General features: G+C 46.1%; 2 protein-coding genes across 3 annotated transcripts in view; both read right to left on the reverse strand.

Moving 5' to 3' along the window:
• Nucleotides 1–14,078, reverse strand: part of PKHD1 (PKHD1 ciliary IPT domain containing fibrocystin/polyductin) — a 975,887-nt gene that overhangs the window by 951,353 nt on the left and 10,456 nt on the right. The gene's annotated exons all lie outside the window — the stretch shown is intronic.
• On the reverse strand, nt 11,443–12,208 carry LOC143986777 (something about silencing protein 10-like). The gene has a single exon (XM_077485182.1). It carries the CDS (start codon nt 12,163–12,165, stop codon nt 11,443–11,445), a length of 723 nt encoding a protein of 240 aa, XP_077341308.1. The 5' UTR covers nt 12,166–12,208.

The following is a 14,078-nucleotide window of genomic DNA, read 5'->3' on the forward strand; positions in this document are numbered from 1 at the left end:
CTACCAGTATCATGTTTATGTAATTTAAAGAAATAATCTTATAACAACAAGAAATTGAAATATGAACCAAAATACTCAAAATACTTTTAAAGTGGAACTAAAGTTCTATTTAAGAAACAGCGATCAGGCAGGCTTTTATTATAGAAGAGACATACACTGTCTGCCCCCATCTGCCTGTTCGCTGTCATCTTCGGCGCTGTAAACTGATCTTCTCATGTACAGCTCAGCTTACAGTGCCAGGCTGGTCTCTGAGTGCCACACTAGCTCCTGCACATGTACAGACAACCGGACATGAGGCCTCATACAGCCAATGCTTCAGGTATGAATAAGCACAGTGAGTGATCGGCACTGATCACTCATTGTGTTTATTCAGGAAAGGAGGGAGCTGGTAAATATGACTTATTTACCGGACCCTTCACCCGCTATCCGTCTTGAAGTACCCTGTTGTGTGCTTGCAGTTGCCGGGTAGAAGGAGAGGAGAGAAGCCGGCAGCACTGTGGGGCTGGGGGAGTGCACACAGGGGGGCCTGGGCAGCAGGGAGAAATGTATGATGCAAAGGAAGCGTAACCAGTGTGCTAGGGAGGGGGGCGATTACTGTAACCGATCCCCTGTATGGCTCTCTCTGCAGCAGCTGAAAGCCAATGGGAGGGAGAGGAGAAGAAGACAGCTTTCAGCTGATGTAGAGAGAGACATACAGGGGATTGGTTCCAGTAATTGCCCCCCTGCCACACCAATCACCCCCCCACACCCGATTTACCCTGTTGCCTGGGCCCAAGACCTGCAAATAGCTCCCATTTTAGCTCCAGTGTCTTTTTTACAGGGCACTATAGTAAATACCAGAATGAGCGCTGTGTTAAGCCCCATACACACTATCAGTTTTTCTGCTGAGTTTTTCCTTCAGGTTTACCAAAACCATGTAGTGCAAGGGCCTGCCTGATTGCATACACATTGAAACTCCTAAGGTTTGACCTCATATTATATGGTTTTGGTAAATCTGAAGGAAAAACTCAGCAGAAAAACTGATAGTTTGTATGGGGCTTAAAAGAGCATTTTTTGGGAGTGAAAATCAGCGCTATTATAGTCCAATGCAAGTTTTAGCCATTGGTTCTAATGGTACAGTTGTAACTTCCTCAAATAAATCCTTTTAATGTTGAGATGAAGTGTATCTTTCTCTGAAATACATTTTCCATTGCAATATTGTTGCTTCTACTTCAAATATTTTGTTTTTAATACTAGAATGTGGAATGTTTTGATGTTTTGGTAAAATATATATTTTCTCTATCAATTTCACTTGTTACTCTCCATCTCACAGCAATATTTACCCAAACTTGTGTCTTTACAAAGCACAAACAATACCATTTCTGATGCAAATTTAAAATGAGTCACAATTGTTTGTGCTTTTTATTATTTCCAAGTAATCATAATTTGGGCCCAAAAAAATGTGATATGTGTACCAACATCAGAAATCAAAATGTAATTCCCAAAAATGTCAGGGTAATGTCACTATTCTACAATGACCCACAAAGAGCCACCAAATATAACAGAATAAATCAATAAGAATAACTCTTGTAGGAGGTTTAGCATTCCTGAGCATCTGGGTTCAAATCCCAAACATGCTGCTTCTTGTAGAGAAGTTGTCTCATCTCCTAAAAGTCCTGAAACTATTTATGTGTAGGAGGGTTCCACCACCATTGTAAATCTTGCCAGATACACTATCTAGTCAAAAGTATTGTGACACGTGCCTTTACACACACATGACATTTAATGGCAGCCCAGTCTTAAGCCTCGTACACAATTGGATTTTCCGCAGACAAAACTTCTGACTTTTGTCCGAAGGCGTGTGCCTGGATTTTTTGTTGCATACAAATGGCAAGGAATTTTCGGGCAACAAACACGTGTTTTGTCAGCTCTTTAGCCCCACCCTTTGGGCTCCTTCTAATTTCATGTCAGTAGAAGTTTGGTGAGTGTTGATTTGTGTTTTTCAGTTTACGCTTTTCAGTTCAGTTCTGAACAGCCGTTCATCAACCAGACATGTTGCAGAATCGGAGGAGAAAACGTGTTATTTATTATTGGCCATGAAGTTATTGCTTTGACCCAAATCCAGTCCAGGAACAGGAGGAGGAGGATTTCTTGGACCAAAAATTGGTTGCTTTATTAATTGTGACCAATTATGTCATATGCTTTTGCTGTGGGAGCTCCAGGAGAATAATCCGGATGGCGGACCCCTGCTTTCACCAACTCTTGGCATTGTTGACCCCCTATATTAAGAAGCAGGATACATGCATGAGGCTTTTATTTATTTGTTTTGGTTGAATAATGATTTGATTTGGTATATTTTCTATATTTTTGGATGCATAGAATGCACTTTTTGGTTAATTTCTATTGGCAGATAGCATGTCTAATTGTATTTGTTTTATTTTTTTAATGCACAATAAAAAAATTGTATAGAATAATACTTGGCTATGTGTTTTACTTCAAATGACAGTTTGGGAGTAGGCATACATTTTAAAAAATACAATGTAAAATTGACAAGGGACAGCAACATGGTTGTATCTTTGATCTTAAAAACTACGGGATAATGGTGTTGTGGTAACTTGCCCCAAAAAAAAAGAAAAAAGAAAAAAAAAAGCATAATAATATTGTTCTTGATATCACTAGAAATAAAAGCCTTTTAAAATACATTTGCCATAACACCATCAGTATCACCAGCAAAGCAGCTTCATTATTATCCCATTAAATAAAGAAGAAGAGAATGTGTACTGCATTTGGAGATTTCATAATTTGCGATGTCACGAATATTAATTCTCCATTACGAATGCTAGTTTACAAGACCGACCACTTCCAGCTCGTCCTTGCTTACGAGCATGCGTGTTTGTACTTTGGACTTTTGTCCGACAGACTTGTGTACACACGCTTGGAAAATCCGACAACAATCATTTGTTTGCGGAAAATTTTAAAGCCTGCCATCCAACATTTGTCTGTGGAAAATCCGACAACAATTGTCCGATGGAGCATACAAACGGTCAGATTTTCCACCAACAGCCTGTCATCACACATTTCCCCTTCAGAGAATCCACTTGTGTGTACGAGGTTTTAGTCCGTAGGGTTAAAAATTGATTTGGCCCACCCTTTGCAGCTAGAACAGCTTCTAGGAAGGCTGTCCACAAGGTTTAGGAGTGTGTCTATGGGAATGTTTGACCATTCTTCCAGAAGTGCATTTGTGAGGTCAGGCACTGATTTTGGATGAGAAGGCCTGGCTCCCAGTCTCTGCTCTAATTCAGCCAAAGGGTGTACTATTGAGTTGGGGTCAGGACAGGCCAGTCAAGTTCCTCCACCCCAAACTCACTCATGTCTTTATGGACCTTGCTTTGTGCACTGGTGTGCAGTCAGTCATGTTGAAACAGGAAGGGGCCATCACCAAACTGTTACCACAAAGTTGGGAGCATGAAATTGTCCAAAATGTCTTGGTATGCTGATGCCCTTAAGTGTTCCCTTCACTGCAACTAAGAGACCAAGCCCAACCCCTGAAAAACAACCCCACATCATAATCCCCCCTCCACCAAATTATTTGACCAGTGCACAAATCAAGATCCATAAAAACATAGATGAGTGAGTTTGGGGTGGAGGAACTTGACTGGCCTGCACAGAGTTCTGACCTTAACCATGTAAAAGACCTTTGGAACGAATTTGAGCAGAGACTGCAAGCCAGGCCTTCTCGTCCACATCAGAGTCCTGACCTCAACACAACAAAAATCCTTTGGGATGAATTACAGCGGATACTGTAAGCCAGGCTTTCTCGCCCAACATCAGTGCCTGACCTCACAAATGCACTTCTGGAAGAATGGTCAAACATTCCCATAGATAGTGATGGCCGAACGGTTCGCCCGGCGGTCGTTTCGCGGCGAATTTCCGACATTCGCGGTCCGCACGTTCGAACGCCTTTTTCCGTCGTTCGCCGCGGCGGACTTACGTGTTTAATGTATACAAGAACTTTAACCTTTGGTGACACGTTTATCATGTGATACAGGACAGCCAATTGAGACATGACAGCACATGGACACTTGTACATTCCCCCTAACCTATAAATACACCCGATCCGGTGGCCATTTTACATTCTTTCTTCTGTTAAGATAGGGACAGGTTCCTGTGTGGAGTAGGGAGAGATAAACCACTAGCTATTTGGTACACAAAAGTTCTTTTCAGGACTGGTATAGGTGTTAGGTGTTGATAGGTTTGCTGTGCTGCTGATTCTTGCAGCAGCCTGAGTGTCTTTTGTTAGTTTAGAGAAAGGGAAAGGACGGTGTATGCTACAGGGACAGCCAGATTAGTCTTTCATCATCATCATCATCATCATCATCATTAGCTGTTACTATCAAGGTCCACAAAAGAGCTGTTCCAGTAACCACTAATCGTTCTCTTTTTTTGCCAATTTGTATAGGGACAGGAAGGAAGCAGTGTTGTCAGGCAGTGAGGGTAATTTTAAAGACTTGCTGTTATTATTAGTTCCACAAAGGTTCTTTTCAGGACTGGTATCAGTGGTACAGTAATAGGCTTGTACATGTATAATATTCTTTCTTCCAAATATAGAAAGGATATTATACTTGACTGCTGCCCTTCTGCTGCAGTCTGCTAAACATTCACAACTCACTTGTTCCACAAAAGTTCTTATAAGGACTGGTAACTTGGTATAGGGTGCTACGGTACATAGGCTTGAGTGCGGTACAGTCTGCTGTTCTGTAAGGACCGCTATCGGTCCACAATAGATAGGGTTGACGTGCACCACTGCTGACCGCTGCCCTATACTGCAGCAGTCCTTCAGCGGTATAGGGACTGACGTACAGTCTGCTAATCACTAACACACAACCTGCTTGTTCCACAAAAGTTCTTATAAGGACTGGTAACTTGGTATAGGGTGCTACGGTACATAGGCTTGAGTGCGGTACAGTCTGCTGTTCTGTAAGGACCGCTATCGGTCCACAATAGATAGGGTTGACGTGCACCACTGCTGACCGCTGCCCTATACTGCAGCAGTCCTTCAGCGGTATAGGGACTGACGTACAGTCTGCTAAACACTAATACACAACCTGCTTGGTCCACAAAAGTTCTTATAAGGACTGGTAACTTGGTATAGGGTGCTACGGTACATAGGCTTGAGTGCGGTACAGTCTGCTGTTCTGTAAGGACCGCTATCGGTCCACAATAGATAGGGTTGACGTGCACCACTGCTGACCGCTGCCCTATACTGCAGCAGTCCTTCAGCGGTATAGGGACTGACGTACAGTCTGCTAAACACTAATACACAACCTGCTTGGTCCACAAAAGTTCTTATAAGGACTGGTAACTTGGTATAGGGTGCTACGGTACATAGGCTTGAGTGCGGTACAGTCTGCTGTTCTGTAAGGACCGCTATCGGTCCACAATAGATAGGGTTGACGTGCACCACTGCTGACCGCTCACCTATACTGCAGCAGTCCTTCAGCGGTATAGGGACTGACGTACAGTCTGCTAATCACTAACACACAACCTGCTTGTTCCACAAAAGTTCTTATAAGGACTGGTAACTTGGTATAGGGTGCTACGGTACATAGGCTTGAGTGCGGTACAGTCTGCTGTTCTGTAAGGACCGCTATCGGTCCACAATAGATAGGGTTGACGTGCACCACTGCTGACCGCTGCCCTATACTGCAGCAGTCCTTCAGCGGTATAGGGACTGACGTACAGTCTGCTAAACACTAACACACAACCTGCTTGGTCCACAAAAGTTCTTATAAGGACTGGTAACTTGGTATAGGGTGCTACGGTACATAGGCTTGAGTGCGGTACAGTCTGCTGTTCTGTAAGGACCGCTATCGGTCCACAATAGATAGGGTTGACGTGCACCACTGCTGACCGCTGCCCTATACTGCAGCAGTCCTTCAGCGGTATAGGGACTGACGTACAGTCTGCTAAACACTAATACACAACCTGCTTGGTCCACAAAAGTTCTTATAAGGACTGGTAACTTGGTATAGGGTGCTACGGTACATAGGCTTGAGTGCGGTACAGTCTGCTGTTCTGTAAGGACCGCTATCGGTCCACAATAGATAGGGTTGACGTGCACCACTGCTGACCGCTCACCTATACTGCAGCAGTCCTTCAGCGGTATAGGGACTGACGTACAGTCTGCTAATCACTAACACACAACCTGCTTGTTCCACAAAAGTTCTTATAAGGACTGGTAACTTGGTATAGGGTGCTACGGTACATAGGCTTGAGTGCGGTACAGTCTGCTGTTCTGTAAGGACCGCTATCGGTCCACAATAGATAGGGTTGACGTGCACCACTGCTGACCGCTGCCCTATACTGCAGCAGTCCTTCAGCGGTATAGGGACTGACGTACAGTCTGCTAAACACTAATACACAACCTGCTTGGTCCACAAAAGTTCTTATAAGGACTGGTAACTTGGTATAGGGTGCTACGGTACATAGGCTTGAGTGCGGTACAGTCTGCTGTTCTGTAAGGACCGCTATCGGTCCACAATAGATAGGGTTGACGTGCACCACTGCTGACCGCTGCCCTATACTGCAGCAGTCCTTCAGCGGTATAGGGACTGACGTACAGTCTGCTAAACACTAATACACAACCTGCTTGGTCCACAAAAGTTCTTATAAGGACTGGTAACTTGGTATAGGGTGCTACGGTACATAGGCTTGAGTGCGGTACAGTCTGCTGTTCTGTAAGGACCGCTATAGGTCCACAATAGATAGGGTTGACGTGCACCACTGCTGACCGCTCACCTATACTGCAGCAGTCCTTCAGCGGTATAGGGACTAAGAGTTTTGTCACAGGGTCATTTAAAAAATGACATGCAGAGGAAGAGGCAGGCCCTTCCGCAGGGGTGGTAGGGGTAGGGCAGGAGCAACAGGCTTGAGCCAAAGTGGGAAGTTGCAGAAGGTGCGTTCAATTACTTTAAAGGATGCACCAGACTTGGTTGAGTGGCTCGCTCAGCCTTACTCTTCTGCACCCTCCTCATCCTCTCGATCTGCACCCTCTTCTTCACTCTCTGCTATGTGCACCCCCAAAGACACTACCACCAACAACACGACCACCACCACCACCACCACATACCTTCCGCTTGAGTCACTGGAATTATTTTCCGATCCATATCAAGAGGACATTTCTGATGCGCAGCCACTCTTGGTATTGGATCAGGAAGAGGAGGTAGCAACAAGCGCTACTCAGCAGTCTGACGCCAGTACCCAGATCAGCCCAAGGAGGAGGTTGGTCCCCGGTGTTGCTGCCTACTCTACTTATAGCGGTGGGGAAGGTGACGTTGATGATGACGTGTCTAGTGATGTCACGTGGGTGCCCACAAGAGAGGAAGAGGAGGGGAGTTCAGAGGGAGATATGGACCAGCAGATAGGGAGGAGAAGCAGCAATGACTTACATTGCACAGCAGGGACAAAGCAGACTGCAAATGTATCAGGAGCGAGTCATCGACCATGTACGGTCACATCTGGCGCTCCCAGGACACCGGCACATGGCTCCGCAGTGTGGGCTTTTTTTAACGTGTCCGCTGCTGACAATAGCGTTGCCATCTGCAATCTTTGCAGTCAACGCGTTAGTCGCGGTAAGCCCAATACTCACCTAGGGACGACCGCCTTAAGAAGGCACATGAGCAGCCATCACCGAGCCCAGTGGGAGCAACGGAACACACAAAGCCACACTGCAGGCTCTCACCGTCCAGCCTCGTCTTCTACTTCTCCTTCTCCTCTCTCCTCACAATTGTCCTCCACTCCACCTTCCATCACGCCAAGCTCACATTTTTCTGCAAAAAGGCAGGCTTCCGTGGGCCTAATGTTTGAGCGTAAAAAAATGATGACGCCGGATAACCCTCTTGCCCAACGGTTGGCGGCTGGCTTGTCAGAACTCATAGCCCGCCAACTACTGCCATATAAACTGGTGGACTCGGAGGCCTTTCGCAAATTTGTGGCCATTGGAACACCACAATGGAAGGTCCCAGGAAGGAAGTATTTCTCAGAGAAGGGCATCCCAGAGCTATATGGCCATGTTCAGCGGCAAGTGAATGTATCTCTGGCACACAGTGTCGGTGCCAAGATACATCTGACCACAGACACGTGGTCTAGCAAACACGGGCAGGGAAGGTATATCAGTTTTACTGCCCACTGGGTGAACCTTCTGACGGCCGTCAAGCATGTAACCCGTGGCACCCGTGTAGATTTGGTTTTACCGCCACGGATTGCATGCAGGCCTGACTCTTCTTCTCCTCCTCCTACTCCATCCTCCTCCCTCTCCTCCTCAGCTGCCTCCTCCTTTTCCGCTGCTAGCGTCTCTTCCACTGCACCGCCCAAGCTCCCCAGAACCTATTCCACATGCCAGGTGAGACGTTGCCATGCCGTGCTGCGTCTGTTGTGCCTGGAAGCAAAGAGCCACACTGGCCCGGCACTCCTTTCAGCTTTGCGTTCACAGGCAGATGAGTGGCTAACACCGCTCAATTTGACAGTTGGTAAAGTGGTGTGTGACAACGGTGCCAATCTGCTTAGCGCATTGAAACAGGGCAAAATCACGCACGTGCCGTGCATGGCACACGTCTTAAACTTGGTCGTGCAGCGATTCCTTGTCAAATACCCTGGGGTCCAGGACATCTTGCGGCAGGCAAGGAAAATCTCGGCCCATTTCAGAAGATCTTACACGGCCATGGCTCGCCTTGCTGACATTCAGCGGCGACACCATCTGCCGGTCAGACGTCTTATTTGCGATTGCCCGACGCGATGGAACTCAACCTTCTATATGCTTGATAGGCTGCTCCAGCAGAAACGTGCAGTTAACGTCTACCTGTATGAACTCTGCGAAAGAAACGGTTCTGGGGAGCTGGGTTTTTTTTCACCGCGCCAGTGGCTGCTCATGCGCGACACATGCAGACTTCTGCGGCCATTTGAGGAGATCACCAAACTGGTCAGTCGCAGCCATGGCGCCATCAGTGACATGGTACCTTATGCCTTCTTTCTGGAGCGTGCATTGCGTCGTGTCATTGATCAGGCTGTGGAGGAGCAGGAGCGGGAAGATGAGGAAGTCGCAATGCTGGATGAATTCCCAGGGGGGGCTACTCTATCTGAGACAAGTCAACAACAGGAGTCTGATGAGGAGTCAGAGGAGGATGGTGCCGGGGCGGATGAGCAGGAGCAAGAAGAGCATGCTTTAAACCTTTCTGGGATCCCTGTTGTGCGAGGATGGGGAGAGGAGAATGAAGAGGACGACATTATCCTGGATGATGAGCAGGAGCCAGGCCACCACACCGCTTCCACTTTAGTGCAAATGGGGGCCTTCATGCTCCAGTGTTTTAATAGGGACCCCCGTATAAAAAGCATGAGGGTCAAGGACCAGTACTGGGTGGCAACGTACTTAGACCCCCGGTACAAACACAAAATGGCGGAAATGTTACCGCCGTCGCAGAGGGCTGTCAGAATGCAGCACTTCCAGGCCTTGCTTCGAGAAATGCTGCATTCTGCTTTTGCGTGCGCTGGCAGAGGAGCAATTCCCACTCCCAGAGAAGGATTTGCGGGTACCAATCCAACAGCGCCTGCAAGAAGAGGCCGGTTTGAAGATGTGTTGGTGACTTCGGATATGAGGTCATTCTTTCAGCCGACCCATCGACAGGTGTCATCCGGATCCAGCATCAGGGAACGCCTAGACCGTCAGGTGTCCGACTACATTGGGTTAACGGCCGATGTGGACGCTCTGAGGAGTGATGAACCCCTAGACTACTGGGTGGGCAGGCTTGACCTCTGGCCAGAGCTTGCCCAATTTGCAATCGAACTGTTGGCTTGCCCCTCATCCAGTGTCCTGTCCGAAAGGACGTTCAGCGCAGCAGGGGGGATTGTGACCGATAAGCGTACTCGCCTAGCTCACCACAGTGTTAACTACCTCACATTTCTAAAAATGAATGAGGCATGGATCTCGGAGGAATTCAACACATGTGATCAGTAGACCATGTATATGTCTATAAACAATTTTTGGAATCAAGCACACAGACCTTCTTAATTCATTTGGCTCACTTCCCTGACCCAAAAAAGCACACCGTACTATATGCCCCTACCCTCCTCTTTGAAGAGGTTGAGCGGTGTCATATTTCTACTGGGGCTGCTTATTATGAGGGGTTCCCACCATCCCTGTGCTGTGCTGACTTCCTCCTGGGTGTTCTTATTATGAGGGGCTCCCACCATCCCTGTGCTGTGCTGACTTCCTCCTGGGGGTTCTTATTATGAGGGGATCACACCATCCCTGTGCTGTGCTGACTTCCTCCTGGGGCTGCTTACGGTGCTGCTGTCAGCGCTGTATGTCACGGAGCTGCTGTCAGCGCTGTATGTCACGGAGCTGCTGTCAGCGCTGTATGTCACGGAGCTGCTGTCAGCGCTGTATGTCACGGAGCTGCTGTCAGCGCTGTATGTCACGGAGCTGCTGTCAGCGCTGTATGTCACGGAGCTGCTGTCAGCGCTGTATGTCACGGAGCTGCTGTCAGCGCTGTATGTCACGGAGCTGCTGTCAGCGCTGTATGTCACGGAGCTGCTGTCAGCGCTGTATGTCACGGAGCTGCTGTCAGCGCTGTATGTCACGGTGCTGCTGTCAGCGCTGTATGTCACGGAGCTGCTGTCAGCGCTGTATGTCACGGAGCTGCTGTCAGTGCTGTATGTCACGGAGCTGCTGTCAGCGCTGTATGTCACGGAGCTGCTGTCAGCGCTGTATGTCACGGAGCTGCTGTCAGCGCTGTATGTCACGGTGCTGCTGTCAGCGCTGTATGTCACGGAGCTGCTGTCAGCGCTGTATGTCACGGAGCTGCTGTCAGCGCTGTATGTCACGGAGCTGCTGTCAGCGCTGTATGTCACGGAGCTGCTGTCAGCGCTGTATGTCACGGAGCTGCTGTCAGCGCTGTATGTCACGGTGCTGATGTCAGTGCTCTGTATTACGGTGCTGCTGTCAGTGCTCTGTATCTCCTGCACCCTCTTGTTTGCCTACCCTGGTCCCTGACCTTCCCTCTCCTCCATTGCCTTCATTAGCTCCATAGTCCTGAATTGTCAGAACAATTTCCCAAATAAAAAAAAAATGCTTGTAGTTATCGATCCCAAATTCACCTCATACATGTATTATGCTATTGTCCAGGTGGTGGGACTACGTGCTACCCCCTAATAATTACCCCGTGGCCGCAAATTCGACCTAAAGGTTTGCGAAATTCGCCTCCCATTGAAGTCAATGGAGCCCGCGGCGAACGGTCGTTTTCGCGAACGTTTGTGTCCGTTCGCGTTTCGCGTTCGCGAAACGTCCCGTCGGAAGTTCGTCCATCACTACCCATAGACACACTCCTAAACCTTGTGGACGGCCTTCCCAGAAGAGTTGAAGCTGTTATAGCTGCAAAGGGTGGGTGTGACGGACTGGGGTTTATATGGTCACAAAACAGACACCCCAAAGCAAAGTACATATTCATTTTTCACCTCTTCTAACTTAAGCTTCAGATCCTGAGTAAGTTCCAGCAGCTCCGGAGATTCCTTCTTCAGCAATTTGCGTTTCTCCTTATCAGACATTTTCTCCAAATCCTTTACAATCTTTTCCTCGGACAGCTTCTCATCACTTGGTTTTTCACTAAATTCCTGTAAGAAATCCAGGCCATAATCTTCCTCACTGAGGGTCTTTGCCAACCGTTGCTGGACATTTTGTGCTTCCTCCTCTTCTTCTTCAGCCTCCACCTCTAGTTCCTCTTTGCTTTTTTTCTTTTTTTTGTTGTACTCCTTGTAGTCCGTGTCATAGTACAGCTTCTTCTTCTGCCCCCAGGCCAAAGCATCTGGCAGACCATCATTTGCACGATCTTCTAGGTCACTTCCCATCGAAATACGATCATCTTCATCCTCATCATCATCATCATCTTCTTCAGGAATATCAAGGGGCATAACCTCATCCTCGCTGTCGTACTGTTCTACATCGCTGTCAAATTTGACTCCTTTTTCCATCAGACTCTTAAACTTCCCCTTGTGGTAATCATCAATTTCATCATTATAATACTTTGAGGTGAGCTCCTTTGTGGAAGGGATATTTGCATTGGACAAGGATTCGTCATACACAAGTTCATCTTCTTTGGCTTTTTTGGGCCTCTGATTCCTGCGAGCTTTCCCCATCCTCCCCTCTTCTCCAATCTCCGTCCCCACGTGTCTACCACTTCCTGTCCCCCACCTTTACAACACACGTGACCAAACATTTGACTAAAATATACACCTTATTTAACATTCATCGTTACTTATATGATTTTGGGTCTACAATTTTCTTATGGTTTTGGTGTTAAGTAAATAAAAAATTTGCGTAAAATATTTAGTTTAAGAAAACTGTACTTGGAAAATTATACAGGCTGTCATCGCTGACCTCATCCAAAACATGGCAAAAAGGTGACATTAGCAATGGCAGCACAAATTTTCCAAAAAGTAAACGATTTCCCTGTATGTACTACCTGAGGAGGTTTGGAGCTGTGTTCTTTAAGACAGGCTGTTAGGCTGAGCATATGCTGATCAAATTTCGAACAGTTTCTGATGAACTGGGCAAAATGCCACTTATAGGTGACCTCTTCCTAACATACATCTTATGGGTCACTCCTGCCTTACACCCTTCTTTGAAAGATGGAAAGGATACCAGAATGGATCTGGACCAGGAGGAGGAATGTTCAGATGAAGAAAGATGGTATTATCCTTATATACCAGAGACTACAGAAAGTCATGATTGTGTTGTGTCTCAACCAAACTCTCAAAACGTACAGAAAATCCCATTAAGAGTTTCTGCTGAAGAGTTCTATCCTACAACTACCACACCCAATCTTGAACAAGAACAAAATGATGGAACAGTAGTTGGCGACCAAATCTGGGCTACAGACATGGTGGGACTAGACCCTGCAGAATTACCCTCATTAAGTCAAGACTTACCTGTGAACCAAGATATGCAAATGGATAACGATGTTGATGGAGAAGACTCAACTCCTGTCAGAAGATCTACCAGACAAGCTAAGCCTAAAGAGATCTTTACGTATGACACACTAGGTCAGCCAAGATACTTACCAAGTCAGATTCACACCATACAAACTCACACAATGCTAGCTACTCCCAGGACATGCCAGGTAGTTAACGTAGCTCCTTGGTGGCAACAAGTACCTATTTGGGTTACTTAAATCACTAAATAGTGTTCAGATACCAATTGAGTTTAATGTCGGGAGCCATTAACTGAAGGAGGGGAGAGTGTGACGGACTGGGGTTTATATGGTCACAAAACAGACACCCCAAAGCAAAGTACATATTCATTTTTTTTTTATATTTCTAAACATCTCCCTTCTATTCTATTAATAACCAGTAGATGGCAGAGTAGGGACACAAACATAGTCTATATAAGGCCACACACCATGTGACTGGAAATTAAACTACTTCCAGCCATAAAGTCAGTGGTCATATCTCATGCTGTTTGTGTGATTCTTTGCAGGTATGTACTCTAAATTGTTCCTAATCTGTATTAACCTGTGATAGAAAGATTCCTAAACATCTTGAGCAGATGCAGAAAAAGTCTCAGCAGATTTTATGCTATAGTTTTGCTGTAATTAGAAGTTTAGAACAGCATGTGTCAGAAACAAGTGAAAAGTGCATAAGAACATGAAAATACAGCATTAGTCAGAACAAATGTCTATGATAAACACTAAACCGTTCTAAATAGGTATATTTAAACCTGATTTATTGGAAATTGCATAGATTTATAGAAGCACATGTTTTCTGTTATTTAATATAGAAAAAAACCTATTGTATGTAAAGCTTATGTATTGCATCATACAGACATGCAATGTGCACCATCTAGTGGTTAAAAAAGAGTACTACCATGAAAATATTTGTATTAAAGCAATGCATTGCTAGTATGATTATTGTACACTTAAAGTGTACCAGAGAGATAAAGATAATTATCTATAACACTGAATAACAGGGATATATATGTTATTACATTTAGTAATGTCCATTGTTATAACTACGTTTTAAAATACTTTCGTTAAAATCGGTATTATATATAT

This window comes from Lithobates pipiens, unplaced genomic scaffold (assembly GCF_037356315.1).
Source record: "Lithobates pipiens isolate NorthernLeopardFrog02 unplaced genomic scaffold, aLitPip1_a1.2 Scaffold_18, whole genome shotgun sequence".
NCBI classification, from domain to species: domain Eukaryota; kingdom Metazoa; phylum Chordata; class Amphibia; order Anura; family Ranidae; genus Lithobates; species Lithobates pipiens.

What these genes read in the sequence shown, in the direction of transcription:
- LOC143986777 (XM_077485182.1), bottom strand. Translation starts at nt 12,165, where the DNA reads ATGGGGAAAGCTCGCAGGAATCAGAGGCCCAAAAAAGCCAAAGAAGAT.